Source organism: Hippocampus zosterae, chromosome 15, assembly GCF_025434085.1.
Source record: "Hippocampus zosterae strain Florida chromosome 15, ASM2543408v3, whole genome shotgun sequence".
Classification (NCBI taxonomy): Eukaryota; Metazoa; Chordata; class Actinopteri; order Syngnathiformes; family Syngnathidae; genus Hippocampus; species Hippocampus zosterae.
The window spans coordinates 2,025,510-2,047,471 of record NC_067465.1 but is presented as its reverse complement, the minus strand read 5'-3'; the positions used below and the strand labels follow the sequence as shown (position 1 = coordinate 2,047,471).

The window sequence follows — 21,962 nt, the reverse complement described above, 5'->3', positions numbered from 1 at the left end:
CTACATGAAACGAACTTCGAATGAAGAGTAAAATAATTAAACTCTGAAATACAGCAACAACTCTAATGGCAAGCTACACCTGCAGACGAGTGACCGCTAACAACTTCCGGTAATGCAGATCATGCGCTACTTCGAGGTAAAAGGTGACCTGCCTTCTTATTTTATTTGATTTTATTTGATCTTTCACAAAAAGTACTTTTTTTTGTGTGAAAATGAAACTGATTTATATGGTTCAGTGCGAACTAACAGGCAAATATATAACATTAATAACACACACAGACACACAAATCTTATCCATATCTATATATCCATGACTATATTTTTATTATTTATTTTTTACCTGTTCTACCACTTGCGCATTCCTGTATTGTTTTTGTATTGTTTTCATTTACACGGCTCGATCTGTCGATCTATCTCTCTATCTTGGACACATAATCAGCTTTACTTATTTTTCCAGCTTCTTTGTATGGGACGTTAGCATGTGAGCTGACGGTTGTTCTTTTATGAGAACAGTCGGACACATTTCGGACATTGTCACATGTTTTTATGACTAGAAGCACATACTTTACAAGACAGCCAGCATATAAAACATATGACGAAACAGAAAAAAGAACTTGTTCGTTTTGTTTTTATTGGCGATTATTACATTATTGTGTTTTCTTTCCCAGTGAGACCAAGCAGCCATGGTCCCTGGAGGAAAACAAAAAAACAAAAAACAAAACAAGGGCGATTTTTTTTATATAACTACACTCTAATCTAATCTGACTATACCTATAATATTTACAGTCAACAGTCATTTTCCTCTGTCAGACATGGCAACAAAGTCTACAGATTGGATGACACTGTATGGCTAATCGATCGATATGTACATTCTTCATACTCAAGGATTTACACTTTTTTTTTTTTAATCAGACCGCTGGGTGCTCAGGGAGTTCACAAATGGCTCTTAACAGTCTCCTGTGCTTTTATGATCGCTCATTTTGAGCCAGCATGTTTGTTAGTTGGAGCAATCACAATCCATGTCTAAGGAAGTAAGGACCATATTCAAGAGGCGCCAATGTAAATTTGTCATGAAAAAGAAAAAGAAAAAAAAAGCATATTTAAGCATTCTGAAAAATTCAATGACAGGATAAGAAACCCCGGCGTAATGTGACACAATTGTCTATTTTGTATTCCAGTGCTCCAGTAATTCCATCAATATCGGAGAATGTGTTACATCACTTTTTGACCTTCGGGGGGAGGGGGCGGGGGGATAAACTTATAAATAAAAAAAATGTTCTTGATTCACTTTAAGAGGTAATGTGTAAACCTAGAAATGAGTGCCAAGCAGGTTTTTTTTACACACCCCACTCCGTCAAATGAATTGTTCCAGTGGTTCAAGTTACAGTAGATCAATGAATGTATGCCATTGATAATCTGGTCCCCCACACAGCATTGATCAGACCGAGCAGCATGCTTGGAATACTAAACGTCTATCGCTGTACACCTCAGAAAACTCTCTGGATGTTAAGATTGTAAACCTACCGTCATCCCACGTGAACAGCAACATATGTGAGCATTACGGTGGATATAAAAAGTCTAGACACCGCTGTTCAAATGCCAGATTTTTGTGATATTTAAAAAAAAAAAGTCCTTCCACCAATAACCAGCAGAATTCAACTGGAATCTCGTTTTAAATCTTTTTGAGAGAGATGTTATGGTTGCACAAGTCTGCACAACGTTTTTTATAAAGTGCTGCTGATGAACCTCAAATATAGTTCAGCTGTTCTAGTGGGCTTTTCCTGACTTTGTCTCTTTTTGGCAGCAGTCTGAAGGTTTTGTGCTCCTTTCTGGAACAGAAATGGAATTATCAACAGGTCCACATGCCAGTCATTGTTAAGAAACCTTCAGACGTGTGCTAGAAAGTGTGATCGGATAAAAATGTATGGAAAAGACGACTCCAATATCTGACATTTACTAACAATCAATGTGATCGGTTAATTCTAAACGTTTAAAAGTCATTCAACTTGGTCATATAATTTTCATGAAAAAAAAAACTGGCATTTGAACAGGGGTGTGTTGACTTTTTAGATCCACTTGGCATCGTCAGTCCCATGGCCAGCAACACGAGAAAGATGCTTTTTTTTGTGTGTCTTCACGCCAGCGCTATGACAAATTGTTTTGTAGGCGGTAAGGATAATGAGGAAAAAGAAGCGTTGCTTCTGATCTATTGGAAGCCTGCGAGGAAATCATTTGAGCACTGACTAGTCGATGATCACAACAGTCAATTTTGGTCTCATGTGTTACCTAGAAACGAAAGCTGTCATCTCAACGGCAGTTCAGCAGCAGCAGCGGCGGCGGGGGATGGGGGGGGGGGCGTCCCTCGCTCTGGCTGTTACTCTCAGTGACCACTTGGGGTTAGCACAGGACTGTACTGCCACATTGGAACGTTTGCCGGAAATGTTCTGGACAAATTCCAATCATCACAGTTTCATATGACAAAATTGAAATAACTGTTGAAGTTGACAATTACACTCAGTCATTTGCATCCGGTGTCTTATTTTCCACGATGGCTCATATTTCTGTGGCAATAAGGGCCTCGGCTATTTCTATGGCACTTTGGTTCTGAGAGGTCTGTTATGGAAATGTGACTAATAGGCTGAGTAATCACCCAAGCTGCCCCCCCCCCCCCCTCCACACCCCCCTCAGCTATGGTAATGCGACTCAAGTCTAATCCAATCAAAATTGCAGCTGTGGGAGCTGGAGTGAAGATTCTTTCAGTTTTACGCAGATGTAATGATGAAAGGCCCAAAGGTGATGTTCAAATCTTACATTCTGCTCCAAAAAGAGTATTTCAAATGCAATTATTATTATTTTTTTAATTAGGCAAGTTCAGTCTTGAAACCAGAATTTTAAAAAAAATTCAATTTTAACTAATAGCAGTCCTACAGCGTGTGTGTGTGTGTGTGTGTTTGTCTTATTTTGGTGGGCATTTCCGAAGCGTTTCCCTTTGGAACATTTCCCAATAGCGAGACTGCTGCTGCTGCTGCTGTAAACGGAGCATCTCAACGACGATAAACCAACCTCAGGCAAGGGCAAACCGGAGGAGGCAAATGGGGTGCGATGAGGGGGAGCGGCGCTAAGCCTTTTTTTCTGTGGAATCACAGCAGAGATGAATCGAGCCGTAGACTGATGCCATGACTCGGGCTTTCGAGGTACTCGATGGTTATGGAGGGAATAATCAGAAAGTGTTGATTCACAGGCTTGGCAAGTAGAAAACGGGCAAATGAAGCCGAAAACATTTCTTGGGATATGAGAGCTTTCTATCCTTGAATAAAATCTCACCGTCGCAACAGCAAATAATATCGACTTGGATTGCGGTCACGTCTTTTTCAAGCCGGAGTGCATATGAGAAGAAATCTGTCAATAAAACCGCATACTCACTCCAGTGAATGATCCCAGTGCACAGGAGGAAATTCCCAGTCATGTTTTGGGAGAAGAAGGCGGGATTTTTTTTTGTTTTTCATTTAAGGAAACCTGGGTCACCCCTTCCATTTAAAAAAAACTTTACCCATCTAACAAGTGCTTTAATAGCGTTCCAAAGATCCACTATTCCTAACATGACGACACTTGACTCAACAACCACACGGAACACTTGTCTACTACCGCACAACCACATTCCAGCCTAATACTGTGAACCGTAGAAGAAATGCGTCAACGAGGAGGGTGCCAAAATGCCCGGGGAGGGAGGAAGATGGCAAAGAGGAGGAAAAACAGAGAAGGACGATAACGATAAAACACACCCTTTTAACCTACTCTTATATTATGACTCGTGTGCACACAACAATAACACCATCGCAGATCACTACGGGACATTCCTGGTGTCTTCTAAGCCTAATTCTCACTGAGGAATACGGACGAATGGAAACACGAGTGGCTTGATAAACAAGAGGAAATACCCATGACGGGGCAGTTCTGTTCTTAACACCGGGAAGGCAATTGGACTACGGAAAGTTGATCCGTTTCTCATTCGTGAATGTCAAGTTACGTATTAACTTGGCCGTAAACATGATGGTTAGCGTACGGCGACTTCTAAATAGCAAAGCGTCGGATAGGTTGATATTCTTGTGTTTCCATGAGCAGTCGAAACGGAATTAATTCCTGATTTTTAAAATGACAAATGCCTCATTTGCCAAAAACTTACTGAAGGAGGGATGTCGTTTTCTCTTGCGTAGTGTCTTCCACTAAAATCATTTCAATGTTACTTGAACATTGGGTTTCAATGCCTCAGCAGGATTAGCAGAAATGAAAATGGACGGATTAGAACATTTTTTTCCAGCCAATCTCAGCCCACCAAAACCCTAACTTGCTGTCAAGGGAACTCAGGTATGTGTTGAGAACAGAACGCCCCCCCGCCCCAACGGAAGAAGCGGGAGATCGAAAAGGGTTCATCACGGATGACGAAAGACGAGCAAATCAAAACCGGAGGACGAACGACAGAAAGAAACCACAGAGCGGCTCCGTGAAAAGCTACTCGCAAAAAGCACAGTACGACTTTCCAATGCACAATGCAGATGTTGTGGGTAAGGTTAACACAACTTCATTTACATTTGTATCCACGGTCTCCAGCCAGGGACCCCTCCCAAAAGGAGGACCCAGTGGGGTGTATGGGGGAAGGTGGGGGGGGGGGGGGGAGGTAGGGGGGATGCACTGGGCTAGGAGAGGCAGAGACATTTGCACACAGGCCATCACAGAGACAGACAAAGAGCAGACAGAGTTTGGTGGTGTGCCTGTGGCTGTGGAAGGCGCGCGCGCCCCCCCCCCCCCCCGTTCAAATGCCAGTTTTATGCGATATCACCAAAATATATATCAGTAGACCAAGAGCAATCATTTCAAAACTTTTCCAACCATTTATACGACCTATAATATGGACTCAATTGAAAAGCCGGAGATAATGTGGTTGCACAAGTCTGCACCCCCCTCCCCCTATATATAACTAATGATGTGACTGCATTCATAATGATGCGAACACATTCAAAGTCACATTAAATGAGAGTCAGGACAAGGACACAGCTGCCACCATTTGAGGTGTCTCTGATTAACGCCAAAGAAATTCTGATGCTCTCGTTTGCCTTTCCGGACATTTTTTTTCTTCTTTTTTTTTGCTTTCTAACAGAAGAATGAACGAAGGTGACAGAATGATAACCGTCTGTGCTGGCCAAGTATGTAATTAAAAAAAACGCACAAGGAATTTCTCTCTGGTAGAACATGACACACGAACATTGCAGTAACAAATAACAGAAATAAAAATAAAGAATAAATAAAAAGTATGTCAATAAAACAGCCAGTACTTGCGAGAAATTCTTGCAGTTCCCTGATCACTTTTCATCCTACTTGCCCCCTCACTAAAATCAGACCTTTTTTTTTCTATTGAAACGTACAAGTCATATTTAAGGCGGAAAAGCTTTTAAACAAATTTCCCTTGGTCTCATTATTCATATCACACAAACATGGCATTCGAAACGTGACCTTTTTCCATCCGCTGTATGCGATTATGGTTGGATTTAATGAATGGCGCTAGGAGATTAATTAATTAAGTTAATCGCTGCATTAATTAAAGTCTGTTTGCCGCATGGCTTTTAAAATACTTCATCAAAGCAACCGCGATTGCTCTGGCTTGGTTTCGTCATGCGTAAATGTACATCGGCTTTACCTCGGGGGGACTGAATTTCATCATCATGACTCAACAAAGACTATTGCTGGAATATTTGAGCAGATACCCACTATAATAATTTGGCTTTTCCTGAGGGGGGGGGGGAAATCTGTCCATGTACTGCAAGGTGTCGTCATTCCTCGTGTGCGAACGATTGCGCATGTGTCAGTGTGTCGACTGCTGCGTGTCCTCTGTCTGCCTCTGAGTAGGTGCCAACCATCCAGGCTGTTCCCCCCCTGGCAACGCTTGGAAGGTCAGATGTCCACCAACGCAGCAGAGAGCCGGGACAAAGGCTGGAGGGGGCGGGGGGGTAGGGGGGGACAAAAGAGCACCGCTCGCCTGTCGATTGGCAGGTGACGCGTTTGGCTTTTAATGCTCTCCATCCTTTTTCGTTGAGCCACAAAGTCACTTGTGGCAAACGACCCAGTCGGCCCGCACTCTCTCCTACATCGGTCCGTATCGGTTGCCGTGGCGTTCCGTCCGCAGAGGGGCTTGACTTGGAGTCAAAGCGCACATGCTTCACAGAGCGCCATGACAACCGCTGGCCAGCGTGCTCGTCCCAAACTCACACAGCTAATGTCGCAATCGAAAGCCCAATCCTCTTTTGGTTTTGTCAATCTCAAAGATTCTTTGTAAAAGTTGTTTGTATCGCTTCAGATGGTCTACGTACATTTTACAAATGGTAACATTAATGAAGGATTTAACCCGTGTAGAAGTCAGGGGTGGACAACGGACAGTCTGACGCAAACATGGCGTCCAAAAACAACAACCCCAAAAAAAAAAATCTATGAATGAAAAGTCGTCTTTTTTTTTTCATTTATCAAATTGCAAAAGAGCAGCTACGGGAAATTGAAATAAACATTAAGATGATTTTGTTTTTTAATTCCCCCATTAATGAAACCAGAAACGAGACCACTCTTGTCCTAATAGTTCAGCCGATTTTTGCAATTCCTGTAATTGATATAAAAGCATGAAAAATGCCCGGCACTTTCATTTCCATCACTTTTGTATTTTCTCACGGCATGATTTGATTTTTTGATTTTTTTTTACAGATCCAATCCTGTTTCAACATAACTCCAACTTTTTTTTGGGTGCGATTCAATGGCTGTGTGCGTTTGCGCGTGTCAAACACGTTTTTGAGACGTGCTTATGCCTCCCCAGAGGGACCCCTGGCTGCGTTGTTTCATATCATTTTCATATTAAACTTCCTGGTCCCTCCCGAAGAGCTCCCCGTGACGGGCTCGGATTTGCGGAAGGAGTACTCCACCGTGAAGTTGTTCTTGCGCTGGCCGCGTCCTCGGCTCCAGACAAACAAGAGCAGGAAACAGAAGAGGACCACCCCCAGAAAGGTGATGCAACCCATTGCCGTGGAGACCAAGATGGTTGTCAAGTCCAAGGTAAATTTGAGGAACACCCGAGTGCTATTCAGGTTTGTGTCGTTGAAGAACTCGCCGCCGTACAGCGAGCGATTGAGAAAAAAAGCCGAGGCGCCATCCGGTGGCTGACTGCGTACTGTCAGCGTAGCAAAGTAGGTGTCGTTGCCCCCGGCGTTACTCGCGATGCAGATATACGTCCCGCTGTCGGCGAGCTGGGCGTAGCGGATCTCCAAGGTGCCGCTCGGGAGAACGGTGATGCGGCCCGAGCTTTTAGCCGTGATCCGGCGACGCTGCGGGGATATCCAGATGATGGCGGGCGCTGGTTCTCCTTCAGCGCGGCAGAGGAAATTCACCGGCTGGCCCTCTCGAGCAGTCACCTGGGAAAAAAAGATGCGGGGAAGCAACAAACTGACTAGTAAATGAGAATCAGTTGACGTTGCAAAATGTATGAAACCAACAACTGACGTGCCAGAGAAATCTCCACAGCGTCACCCCGTGGATTCATGGTTTGCTTCTCATTTTTTTTGGTGGTAGTGGGGGGGCTATTTTATGCTATTCGCTGAAAAACCTCACATATTCAGCCAACGCCTTGTCTTGTATCAAAAATATACTTGATCACCCTCTTGTGGCATCTAAGTGTCAAAGAACTATGTTGACGTGGGGCAGGGGAGCTTTATTTAGACAGGCCATAGCCCTGTCTAATTGAAAACTAGTGCTTTACTGTACCGCCATTTTGTGGCATCTAATGATCTTGATGAACAAGGATGCACATCAAAACAACGGCATAATTATCTTAATAAAGGATATCTTAAAGCCATGTTACACACAATTGAGTTGCACGGCCGCTTCGATCAATTAATTGCCCCCATTCGACTTGCAGTACGGGACGGTAGCTTACTTAGCAAATATTCTCTAAGGCAGCCGTCCTACAGTCCAGTTCGTTTTGCACCACGGGCCGCTTTTGACGGATGGTCGAAGCCGCGGCGGAGCAACGCGGAGATTAACGACTCGCCGGCGGCTCTCACGCACGCAGTGGCCGCAGTCTCACGAAGAATGTAGCGCTAGTGGGGAGCTAGCTTAATAATGCCACCCGCCACAATGGTTGATTACAGACTAGTACGCGACGCGCCATAAGGACTAACTAAAGCCGAGTAAGGCATTGTTATCTATGTACGGTATTGGGTGTTTAGCTTTTATTTTGAAGGTATCCCTTTTCGTGTAGTTGTGGCATTTAAATTGACTTTGAAATAAAGCCGGTCTGACCTATTTGTAAGATGCAAAAAGCACAATGCCAGACTTGAACTGGAGCGCAACATTCAATTTCCAGTGCTCATGCGCACCGGCGCACCACGAATGCGCACCCCTGATTGTGTACCATTTTCCAAGTTTGCGTCAGTTACTCGTGGCTTGTCAATGTTCGCAACAGGCGATGGATGTGTCCACCATTGGCTGGTTGCCGGACAATTTCAAGGCTCATATAAACAAACCTTTTACAAGGCAATTTTGAGTGTGGAATGAAGCCAGACCACCCGGAGCGAAAAAATCCTTTCAAGCACAAGGAGAACATGCAAACGCCACAAGTTGGAACCCTGATCCTCACAACTGTGAGGCAGATGTGCTAACCGCTAGCTCAACACGCTGCCCCCAACAATATTTTGTCAGGATACGACAGCGTGGCCTCTGATTCAACCAAACTAGTCAAGCTGAGAAATTGTGCAGACCGGGTATTATGATACTGGCTTACCTGCTGGAGCTTGCGGTTGCGTATTTTAGGTTTCTGGCACGTAAAGTGATCAAAGAGCGCGGAATCAGTGAAGCTACTCAGGCTGACGCCTTGCACCCCCGCGGGCCCTGCACACACCGGCACTCTGCCGTCAAAGTTGAGGGTCTTGCGCCTTTGCAGGATCCACAACAGACGGCAGTCACACATGAGAGGGTTCCCGTCCACTCTGAGCGTCTCCAGACTGTTAACAGAGTGGAAGGAACCCTCTTCCAAAGTCTGCAGGTCATTGGATGAGAAGTTGAGGACCCGAAGCTGACGGAGACCTCCGAGGGCGTGGGGCTCCACCGTCATCAAACCTGTGCTGACCATGATGAGCTCCTTCAACCTCAGCAAGTCTCTGAAGGCCCACGGTTCCAGTGTTGCGATGGGGTTGTAGGAAAGGTTGAGGTGGGTTAGATGCACCATGTTTTTGAAGGAACCGGACGGGACGGAGGTGATGTTGGTGTTGGTAATGGTGAGCCAGTGGAGATCGAGACCCTGGAAACTAAGAGGCGAGATGTACTCCAGGTATGGCCAGCGATCGATGTCTAGACCTCTCAAATTTGAGAGCTTTCGGAAGTTCTGGTCCTCGAGAGCCGTGATGCCGAGGCGATGGAGGCGCAGGGTGACCAGGCTGCGCAGGTAGGACAGGGTCTGCCCTGAGATGGACGTCAGGTTGCAGCGAGCTATGGTGAGGTCTTCCAGTCCCAGTAGCCCTGAGAATGCCTGAGAAAGACGTGGTCAATGTAAGTGGTTTGCTTTAAGACAGCTTGGAACTCATTCATTCATTCATTCATCTTCCGAGCCGCTCGATCCTCACTAGGGTCGCGGGGGTGCCGGAGCCTATCCCTGCTGTCTTCGGGCAGTAGGCTGGGGACACCCTGAATCGGTTGCCAGCCAATCGCAGGGCACACAGAGACGAACAACCATTCGCACTCACACCTAGGCACAATTTAGATTGTTCAATCAGCTAACAGCCACGCATGTTTTTGGAATGTGGGAGGAAACCGGAGCACCCGGAGAAAACCCACGCAGGCCCGGCGAGAACATGCAAACTCCACACAGGGAGGCCGGAGCTGGAATCGAACCCGGTACCTCTGCACTGTGAAGCCGACGTGCTAACCACTGGACTACCGGGCTGCCCCAGCTTGGAACTATCATACCAAAAATTTTAAAAATGATGCCATATAAATTGAACATCTAAAATTTGCCAGCACCAATCATTTACTGCACATACCGAGGAATGAAAAATCGTTCTAAGGATAATCCTTCGAGACATCTGACAATTGGGCTTTTCATTGCCTTGGTCGCACCAAGTTGGGACTTCTCGATGTATGTGCCAGGCTTTGCCAGAAAATCAGTGATGTAGCAACGATGCCACGGCCATGCCTGAAATACTTTCCACGCATCCAATCAGATCGCCGTGCCAAGCGCAAGGCTTGAGGCCAGGCGTTTGGGCTATTTGCCGCGGTGTCCTGCGATATCAATCCGGCTGTCTTCGGGCAACCTGAACCGGTCGCTAGCCAATCACAGGGCATGTAATACGCTAAATCGAATCTTTCCATTTTTTATCGTCAACAATCTCCCACGCGTTCGCACATCGTTCATTGAAGGAACTGCAAATGGTTTGTTTCGTGCAATCATTCAAATCACAACGACTACCTTGTGGGAAATATACACCAGGTCATTGTCTCCCACTTCCAAGTGTTTGAGACTCTTCAGATCTTGGAAGGTGTAGTCCAATAGAATCACAATCTTGTTGTCGCTCAGGTCCAGGCTGGTCAGATTGCCCAGTTTGGCAAAGGCCCCCATGGGCACTAACTTCAGTTGGTTGCTCCTCAACTTCAACACTTTAAGATTGGGCAGACTGGCGAAGGAGTTGGCTTCTAACGTGGCGATGAGGTTCTCGCTGAGATCCACCTCCTCCAGCCGGGGATACGGAGCCAGATCGCCGGCCTGCACCCATCGGAGTCGGTTCCTGCTGAGATCCAGGAGTTGTGTCTCGGTGGGGATGCCTTCGGGGATGTTGGTGAGCCGCCGCCGCTGACACGACACCGACCTCAGCTGAGCCGAGCACTCGCAACGCGGCGGGCAGGCCCGGCTACTTCCCGGCAATGTCAAAGTTAAGACGGCGACCAGAGAAGCAGCCAGGACCGCCCGCCACATCTTTGGCCCTGGCACTAAGGCACGCCCACCAGGGCCAGGTGAGCCAATCATGGCCCTGGTCCTGGGACTTCTCGCCTATTGCAGGCAGGGTCACTTGCACCTGTACGACAAAGAGAGGGGAAGACAGGAGTGAGTAAAGATACTCTTGAGAGAAGACTTTTGGAAAAATGACATCCACTCCGCGGTAAATTATCCACGCTTAGCCGCGGCTTAAGTAATATCAGACCGAAAGCCGAGGAGATTCGCCGCGTATCGCGACACGGCTTTAAAATACTACCGACAGGCTCCCGTGGGCGACGTGAATCCATTTAAAGATATTTAAGATAATTTGTCATTTCACTAATTCATCTACGGCTTTTGACAGGGGAAGTGGGACACCGGGAGCTTTTCGCAGCCGCATTATTTATACATGTACGCGTATATCTTCCTTCGCTCTCCTTGCTGCACGGAGACTGCCTGCTCCATTTTGACAAACACAATGAATTTATCATCACCGCGCATCCACAAAGGCATTCGCGCGATGCCAGAAAAGAAAGGCGCTCCGTTTGAGCTGTGAGGAGAAGTACTTGGAGTCAGCGACTCAAGTCAGATTCGACTAGCGGTCAGGTGGGCGATGAGGCATTGCGTTGCGTAGGATGAGGCCTTTTACCGGCCACCAATTGGAAGTCATTTTCTTCCTCCTTGCACCGGGGGGGGGGGGGGGGGGGGGGGGGAGATGAATCACTTGAGCTTGAACGATCCTTCCAGCAAGCTGTCCATCCCTCCCACACACTCTTTTCGACGTGGACGCAGCCATCGCTGGGTAAAAGATCTCGAACGACTCGGCGTCGCTCAACTTCGATCAAAGAAAAAGGCAACTCGGAATTTGAAACTCTCAAAAAGGCTGATTTTTTTTTTTTTTAAAGATCACTTAGTGGTATCTAAACTCCAGTGCGCCCCCCCCCCCCCCTATTCTATTCTATTCTAAAAATACAATATTTAAGCTTGTCGGCCACTCAATGGTGCCACTAATGACAAACACAAGTATGAGGATGTTCGAGACCAAAAAGGGAGCTTTGGTTCTTATTTGCAAGCATGCTAATGCGGTAATTGAAGAGCGTCACGTTTGAAAACACATGGGGGGGGGGGGACAAAAAAATCCGAGCCTCTAGCCTGCTTACTCAAATATTACATCTACCAGGCCAGGCATTAACGTCAGAGTTATTTCATGCGAGAATGCTTGAGTGCGAGTCACAGAAATAATATGCACCCAGAATTTAATAACAAAGGCTTCTCTGCCAGCGCAGACAAACGGCAATATTCAAATAATTTGGTATTATTTACTCAATCATATCATGCGAGAACAGACAATACGGGCACCAGACTGACATTTCTTTCTTTTTTTTGTTTGCAAGATGGGTAAGTTTATAAATGCTCCGTTTCATGGAACTTATAGTCGTCATTTTCCAGTAAACTCTCCTTTCATGCACCCTGTACGCTGACAACATGTTAAGCTATCCACTGTAGTAACCGCTGTCCCTGAAACGGTTAAAGATACAGTTAACTTTTTTTTTTCTCAATGTAGAGATGAGAAAATGGATTCTAGTTAAATCCCGGGCCTTTGGCCAGTCATTCATTCATCTTCCTAACCGCTTGATCCTCACTAGGGTCACGGGGGGTGCTGGAGCCTATCCCAGCCGTCTCCGCGCAGTAGGCGGGGGACACCCTGAATCGGTTGCCAGCCAATCGCAGGGCACACAGAAACGAACAACCACTCACACTCACACCTAGGGACAATTTAGAGTGTTCAATCAGCCTGCCACGCATGTTTTTGGAATGTGGGAGGAAACCGGAGCACCCGGAGAAAACCCACGCAGACCCGGGGAGAACATGCAAACTCCACACAGGGAGGCCGGAGCTGGAATCGAACCCGGTACCTCTGCACTGTGAAGCTCACGTGCTAACCACTGGACTACCGGGCCGCCTTGGCCAGTCATTAAAAATCGGAAACCGTTTTCCTCATTATCTATAGATATACGTAACTCTGTGATATAATTCAATACTTTACTTGCAAAGCGGAGTATGTCTGTTTCCAGCCAACCCTGTTTAGCCTTCTGATGGTGTACTTTCAAGTTCGATTGTACATGAATGGCGAAAAAAACAAAACAAAACAAAAATCGTCATGTTCTTGTGTACGATGGTTCAAATAATGCAATAATGAAAAGCTATCACACATGCAATAAATCCCCCAGAGTTAGTACAAGCCTGACGACAGAACTGTTCCTCAGTTCTACAAAGGGGTTGAAAAATAAAAAAGTCAATAAATAAACCAAAACACACAAATGTTGAAGCTCGGGCCCCTAAACTGGCACAGTTTTCCATTTTTCGCTCAGAGACAAAACAAAGGGTGGCTTTGGAGACGGCTGCTCAAACTGACCCAGTTCTCAGCGACGACTCAGCTTCGAGCTGTCAAGAAGCAACAGCTCAATAAGACCGCAACCGCACAACAGCAAACCGCTGCTTCTGCTTGGAACACAGCCCGCGATTGGAACGCAGACGGCTCGTAAACAAACGTGCATTTATGCGGCGATGAATCCAATCGTCAACGGGCCTGCACTACCTGCATCGTTCCTTTGCCAGTTATCATTTACAGTGACACCCCCCGAACGACCTTTCATGCACACAATCACACCTCGGGACAATTTAAGGGGGTTCCATGAACCTGCCACGCATGTTTTTTGGAATGTGGGAGAAAAACAGATACCCGCATAAAAGCCACGCAGGCACGGGGAGAACATAAAAACTCCACGCACGAAGGCTGGAATTGAACCCTGCACCTCTGCAGTGTGAGGAACTACGTGCATGCCAGGCGTGCACCGTATCACCTTTTCTTTACGTTTGTCAGGGGTTGTGTACACAGTACAGGTTTTTTTTTGTGTGTGTACATGTTCCACATTTGAAAGTTACGCGATGTGGTCTCCAAATGCCCCCGAAGCATTATCCTCTCACTAAGTGGCAGAGTCACAGCATGAATCAGTGAGCCGACATTGGCGAAAGACAAGGTCCTTTACAGCTCGACTCCATGGCAGACAAGGATCCGGAACACACACATTTCATCACACACGCTGACCCGCAGAGGGGCACTCATCTGTTTTCAAAATGTAGGGAGCAAAAGTAAAAAAAATAAAAAGAAATAAATGTCAGAAAAAAATAAATAGGCCTACACAAGTAAAATACAGTCGGTATACGATCAGAAAAATTCGATTTGAGAACAAGAACGAATTATTCATACGCCCTCACTTCCCACCGCTGCTGACTGTTAATTACTGGACCAGACGTCAGCGAATTAGCATCGACAAATCCCAGAAAGTAAACGAAGCAGATTGCGCTAAGGGCTACCAGACTCTACTATCCAGTGAGCACAAAATAAGGAATAATGGGAATAAAAGGAATTCATTTATTCATTGCGTAGGAGCGGATTTGGGGATGACAGTATTTTTGCTCGACTCTAAATCAGCCGGTGAAGAGGAACAAATGGAATGGCAGCAGCCGGAATAGTTATTCAAAATGCTCGAGGAGAAAATATACGACTGCCGTCTGCCCGAGAGAGAGAGAGAGAGAGAGAGAGAGAGAGCATAAATACTGTAGGTCATCGATGTTCACTGTTCGGCTTTACCTTTGGCTCACACATCAGAGTGATCCTCTGCTTCAGCTTTGTCTGTACCCCTCACACAAACACATTTAATGTCAAGTCAAAAATCGTCTTCAAAATACGCACGATGTGCCCCCCTCCCTCACCCCCCACTAGTCTAAACGAGTTATTCCCATTGATATGAACATGTGTGGAGTATGAATGAAGATGCAAAAGCCATCGTTTTGATCCAACGTGCCATTGACTGAAAAAGACATCGCAGTACCTCAGGGATCAGCCTGCAAACATCATGTGACCAGAACTCCAAGGTCTTAAAAGTCGGTTGATGTACTGTAGTTCGTACAGACAAAACTGACAGCTTTATGTCAAGTCAAGTCAAGTCAAGTCAACAGTATTTAGAGAGCACTTTCAAACAGCCATCGCTGCATACAAAGTGCTGTACATGGAGCAATTTAACATGCACAATAAACAGTAAGACAAATCTGTAATAAAGGTTTTATTACAGTTTTTAGGTTGTTTTTTTTTTTAATTGCACGTCGTGACTGATGCAAAATGCTCATTTTGCGATCTTATTTCATTTCAGGAAATACAGGGGAAGCCCTGACATCAAAGATCCACAGTACGACCGAAACGGTTGCAGACTGACAACAATTTAGGTAACATCTTGTCACACAAGTGTAAAAATAAGTCAACCCATGTATAAAAACTATACAGTAATGTATCAAGTAAAATGGGAGTTTTGTCCTACTCGAAGGGGTAGTTTGTCAATTTTTTAATCGGAATATTTTTTTTTAATAAATCAAAAATGACTCTTCAGCGGTTCCACTGTATCGCCCACAACAGACATCGTAGCCGTTTGCAACACGGGCCGATGTTGATCATCTTGATGATGCTGATGCTAGGAGTCACGCAAGCTTGGAGCTCCTTCGTCCTCCTCTAGGAACTGTGAGTCACACAGCCAGCGAGTGTGAACTGATTGAGACTGACACACGGCCAAGTTTGACCTTTCGTTGATCAGAGCTACAAATCCAAAAGACAATTACAACCATCAAAACGTGATCTGGTTTCATATTGTATCCGTGCCACGCTACTCTGATGCAGGTCACTCATTTTATTTGGCATGTTGATAATGCGACTGGAAGAGTCCAGATGATGCAATATAGTGGACCGTATTTTACTCCACTTTAAAACACTGTACGGTCGTCTCATATTAGATCATGGTGGACATGGCAATTGACAATTACGGCGATTTTTTTTTTTTTTTGCTTTCACAAAGATTCCCTTTACACAAAACTAGCTTGAAAAATATTACAAGGCCGTCCTTTTTGGCATGCCCAAAGAGCGTGTTTTTGCAAGGACTTTCCAATCCCTTACAAAGTCACAGTTTACCACGGAGAAAACGAAATGGAATTCCTCTCGCTCGCTGGTGTGAGGGTGCAAAAAAAAAATGGGCGTCTGTAAACAGCAGCCGCGCACGGCTACAGTCGCTCATAACATGGCTTTACAGCCAACGAGGCTGTTAAAGATCCCTGCCAGTGAGACAATCAATAAAAAGTACTAGCTGATGTTACAGAGGCCATTTTGTAACGACAACAGCTGCTATTTAGAGCAGGTCCTGCGTGTGTCATGAATGCAAGTACGACAAAAGCACACGCAAAGTATTTGGGCATTGACAGAGCTTTTTTTTTTTTTTTTTTACCTTTAACGGGCACCGCAATGCATTTGAAATGAAATTGCCAAAATGTGATTGAAGTGTTGACTTTCTACTTTCATTTAAGAGACCTCATAAAAAAAATATGGCATTTCCTGTACCATTTAGCAAAAAGTCAGAAAACACTATGGCCTTCTGATGCAATATTTGTCGTGAAAAAAATTTCACTCGTGTCTTTGGCTTGTGTGCGAGACTAACAACACACAGCAGCATGCGCCGGGGATGCATCAACCCTCTGCTTGATGGCTGCATGCACACACTCACACACAGAGGTTGACGTCTCATGATCAAGACAGCTTGCGAAAAAAAAAAATCTTGCTCCACCGTCCAATCACCACCTCTAACACGATGACGGCTGAAATCCGTCGCTCATCTGAGGTGAAAGGCATCCAACAGCTAATCAGCAGTAAGACGCACAGCTTCGCTCGTCTCGCAGGCATCACGGCCGACTTGCAAGACGCGTGGCTTGCGAGTCGCACAGGAACGGAGATGAGCACAACAAACAGAGTCAAACCAGGCTGAGCTCAAACCCCACAAGACTAAACAAATCTGACAAATACCACACCAAATAGACAATATACTGTGTGTATATATATGTATACAGTGGTGCCCAATTAATTCCATGACTGGAAACTGAAAACACCCGTATCAAAAATCATCATTCATTTAAAATGAATTAAAATGCCTCTAATCTCATCAAGTCTCACCAAAAACAAATAAATAAATGGAAAATCCCCCCAAATATTTGGAATGTGTTTTTTTTTTTACAGTAATGAAGTGTTAATGTGTGATGTTTCCTCGGGGGTGTGTGCTTTGGCCACCCGTGGGCACGATAATGCAGCCGCAAACATCCATAGACAGTCACGCCTCTGCAGTAGTCGTTCTTTGCAGAGGATAAAATATATTTGCACGTAAGTATTGTTATATTGTCTGTCTACATGTGTTGCTCCACCGTTTGTTTTCAAATACCAGTTAACAAGACTTGTAACACCATGACAACAATGCTCTTTTTTGCTGTTTGTTTACTGGCGTGTGTGCGTGTGTGTGTGTGGGCGGGCGATTTGGTGCATGTTTGTTTGTGCATGCTCGCAGTAGAACTGGAACCACCCACTACTCAAAACTCAGATCAACATCCTTTTTATGCATATCATCATGTTATTGCTAGTCACTGCCGATTGTTTAAAAAAAATCATTCAAAAAGAAATTCTGGTTTGAAAACATGCCCCCCCCCCCCTCGGAATCATTTCAGCGCCATGCGCATCCAAAATGCAACATGTAGTTCTACACATTCTCATTTTTTGACATCTGAGAGCGCTTCAATCAGTCCCATGCAGCGGGAACGGCTGGCTTAAAGGGAAAAACAAAACACGGCAGGACCGAGTGCATTATTCCAAGTGTTGTTTGTTCTCTTCAAAAGTGGAGCAGCCAATTTGAACGTAAGTTCCCATCTGTTGCTTTGCGCCGACGATTCAGCCGTAACGACCCCATAACACAAAGTCAACTGGCAGAGATGGGAATAACACACTTGCACCGCCAAGATGCTTTGCGTTTTTTTTGTATGAGGAGAAAACAATGGACCTTTGATTTGGTAAAGGAGGCGCCAACGCAGCACTATAAATGCAAGCCTCAATGTAACAACAAATTATTTTAACCTCCTAGCTGGGTAGACAACAATATGTACAGACTCCATGAGTGAAACTAGGGCACAAGCGCAGAGTGGAGGAATTTAAATCTTCCAAAATGATTCCCCAAGCAGCTAATGATTTTCTTTGTCTTCTCGGGTGTTAGGCCTTTGGATTTTCCAGCCACCCCCTCTCAGACTGCAAATCTCAACCGTAATCCACGCGCGCTATTTGTAACCATGTGACATCACACTTTCCACCATCCAGGTCCTAATGAAGTCACGTGACCCTGAAGGTTCATAGGTCACACCGTTTATAAAGCTCCGGGGGCAACGATCTCTTTGGCTTAGTCGGCAGACATGATGGTGGCATACCAGCGGCTAAAAAGGGGAGCGGATTAGTTTACAATAGTCACCCACACGTTAGCGATAAATTTAGCTGCGTTTTAACGTGTATGATGTCACAGGCACCTCGCATGAGCTTGTCAATGAACCGACAAGCCCCAGAAAAGGCCAAAGCCGATCACGGAAAACAGTTAACAATTAGCTGGACATTGGACAATGAGAAAAGACTTACAAGTCATTAAAAACGGCTAAATCCTCAATCGAGGCCAAACGATTGAGTGCGAAACAGTAATTGTTGATCTTGGGGTGACGAGTAAAGCCATTGTCGGATTATTGACGGGACCAAAGAGGTAATAAAAGAAGGCGGATGAACTTTATTTATAAATCCGATATTTAATCAAAAGTGACCCATCAGAGATGGGATTTTTAAAAAAAATTAAAAAACTTAAGCAGACAGCAATCTTTTTGAGTGACATCCAATATGACGTGCACTGAATTAGTCTCACCCTCCGGGATATCATTGGCCTTATTACTGGTGTGGATTGAGATGGTTCGTTAATTATGTAGCTCGTGTGTCAGAAAATCTTGCTCGCCGTGGGAAAAAAATAATGACAGGTTCCCTTAAACAACTCTGTGGGGGAGAGGGGGCGGGTTTGTTAAGAAAAAGCCCTAACGTTGTTCATCGTTCGTGTCCCAACTATTCTGCTTCTTTTTTTTCTTTTTTTTAAAATCGTTTTATTGGTCGATATCATCACATCACCCAACCAGGTCCCGCCTCTTAATGTCACATGACCATACACACACACATTACTTTCATGACAGTATTTTCTATGCATGTTTTTTTTTCTCTGTGTTTTCCAAGACATTTAAATGTGTTTAGAGCATGTGGGAGGAGTAAGAGCTTAATAATCATGAATGCCGCAACATTTCCACAGCGTCAAATCGGAATGGGAATTACTTTGTTGTGCAGTGATTCAGAAACTACAAGAGAAGTCCTCAACTCCTGCAACTTCCTGTTTCATCTTTTCATATTCACGTCCGCTTGCTGAATGGAAAAAAAACCCGAGATGTTTAGACTCATTTTTTAAAAAGTCAGTTGTGGAGTAAGATGATAGATGAGGTGAATTGCAGTAACAAAAAAAAAAAAAGCAAACCTCTGCCATCTTGGTTATGGTTACAAAGGTTGAGACAGGGTTATAAATGGAGGCCATTTCCTGTCTGAAGGCTAATGAGGGTCCTGATAACAAAACGGAGCAGCCATCCCAGAGGCTGGCGATTGGGAAGTGAAATCACGTTTGGACACAGTTCACATGATAGCCAAGGTGCCTCCAAAATCCCCCCCACCCCCCCCCCCCCCCCCCCCCCCCCCCCCCCCCCCCCCCCCCCCCCCCCCCCCCCCCCACGCCCCTCAGAGATGTTTCGCCTGAAAGGAAACTGCTCCATGTCGACCTTGTATTTCTACACTCCCTTAGAGTCAGAACAAAAGAAATTAATTCTATATTCTTGCTGATTGGATATGTGACAAGCAAGACGTCCGGCGTTCTCCTTGATATGCCACAGCGAATAAAACCAGCGCGGGTCGTGTCACGGAAACACGATGCAAACATCTGCCTGTCATCTGATGGAAAGGAGAGAGTGTGATGGATGAAACGGAGGCAATGAGTCACAAATGATGGACGAAGGTCAGAGCTAGTCTGCAATTTAATGATGCAAATTAAGCCCGGCCCTCATTCCGCTGCAAATCCTGCGGTAGCTCGATAACGCTGAAGCTTACGGCAAGAACTCCAACCGAGATCTTTTTTTTTTTCTTCCATTGAGTGCACAAGACACTTAAAATAATAATAATACAATGTCGATCTGAACTTGATTAATTGTTCAGTCCTAGTCCTGTGACAAGTAAAGCCTGAGGGGGATGGTGGCAGGGGGTGGGGGGTGAGGGGGAGATGAGCAGGAGGGGGCGGAATGAAGTGTGAAAGCTTTCATGGCGTTTGAAGAGCGACATGGTGCCGGATTCACAAAAGGAAGAATGTGTGACGACAATGTTCACATGACTTTGACCCAAATGCAAGAAGGCCATCTAAAAATGAAAGAGCGGGGGGAGGTGGGGGGGGGGGGGGTTGAATAACCTGCGATAAGGGCTTTGGACCGTAGACTGGAAATGTGCAGGTAGCGGTGCGAGCATGACATCCACATGCATGGCAGGGTAATTGCATTCCTTTATGGATAATGGTGACCCTGTTAGGACGGCTTCTGATTGGCTGGCCGCTTCTCGGATTCTACCCACGCAAACCAATGGGGGCTGTCACCAACCGCTTCTTTTATGAGCATCCGGGGGGCTAGGATGACAAGAAAGGAAAGACAGACAACCAGAGATGAGGGTTGAAAAAAATAATAATAATAAATAAATAAAGGGAAATGGAAGGATGACAATGATGGGTGGGGGTGGGGGGGGGGGGGGGGTGACAAGGAGAGATATGGAAGGGAGGCCGGATTCTTTTGTACAGACGAAACAAAAGCCTCAGTGCTGTATTATCGCTGGTGGGAGATTGCAGTTGTGCAACACTGACAGCTCATAAGTTTGCGCTCTATAAGGCGCTGGGCTTGATGACGGCCATTTATGTTCACGGTTTTTACAGCTGTGTGAATGCAAATGTCATTAAAGTTTTTTTTTTAGGTCTGATTTTGTTATTTACAACATTATGTTTTCTACAAGATTACATTGTTGATTTCATGTCATACTGTTATTTTTTTTTTTTTTTAAAGGGAGTTTAATGCAGGACGGAGGAAGGGGGAGGAGATACCGTCTGCTGAGCATGGAGAGTAATCACATTTTCATTTAAGAAGTGGACGATCCTTTGGTGCCTTGACATACGGGTGACCCAACTTACGGGTGTTTCGAGATACTAGCCTAGTGACTTGGCCAGTTTTATGCTTTGACTTGAAAACAAAAATTCAAGATATGAGTGACAGGGAGCAAACTCAACTGAACTCACAACACAACAAAGCAGCAGTTTGGCAGATTGTAAACAATCATTTGGAAAAAAAAAAAAAAAAAGATGCATCAAGCTGGTTTTTGTCGCTACCAGTTGGAGTTTACCGTCAAACTCGACGTAAAATGAAGAGAATTACACGTTGTATATTTCGAATAACCATGCAACTCCACCTTAAGTATCTCCACAAATTTAATGCTAACGCAGAATGTAAAACACCATAAATACATTTTAGAACCCTTCCGGCAAATGGTCATTGAACACAAAGGCTGAAGCGGCACATGTAGACAGACAATGTAATGATACTCATATATTATTTGTCCTCCGCGAATGACTAATATCACTTTGATTTCAGATTACTAAGTCAATTGTGAAACTCCTCATCTTTTTGTGTACCGTACCGCTTCCGGTGTTTAGAGGAGGACGTGTAAACCCAACACATAAACACGCAGACACATACAGCCAAAGTGAAACAAGGGATTAAGTATATGAGTGTTGTAAACACGGCAGAACTGTGAAAAGAACCAGATCACCGCCGAGCCTGAGAAGACGGTGAGTGGCTCCCCAGGGAGGAAGTTTCTTGAAAGGTCAGGAAAACAGTTAAGCAAAGATGCTGGAGGAGCCAGAAGGTAAATAGAAAAAAAACCCTCCCATAAAATCGGCAAGAT

At 45.1% G+C, this 21,962-nt stretch overlaps 1 protein-coding gene across 1 annotated transcript in view; it reads right to left on the bottom strand.

Annotated features, from left to right (window-relative positions):
• Positions 1-3,541: 3,541 nt before the first annotated feature.
• Positions 3,542-21,962, bottom strand: part of LOC127615869 (leucine-rich repeat and immunoglobulin-like domain-containing nogo receptor-interacting protein 3) — a 28,240-nt gene continuing 9,819 nt past the window's right edge. The window contains exons 2-4 of the mRNA XM_052087217.1: positions 10,493-11,096; positions 8,813-9,556; positions 3,542-7,445 (exon numbers count right to left, since the gene is read on the bottom strand). Coding sequence (XP_051943177.1) covers positions 6,876-7,445; positions 8,813-9,556; positions 10,493-11,047 — 1,869 coding nt within the window. The 5' untranslated portion in view covers positions 11,048-11,096 and the 3' untranslated portion in view covers positions 3,542-6,875. The remainder of the gene's footprint in view (positions 7,446-8,812; positions 9,557-10,492; positions 11,097-21,962) is intronic.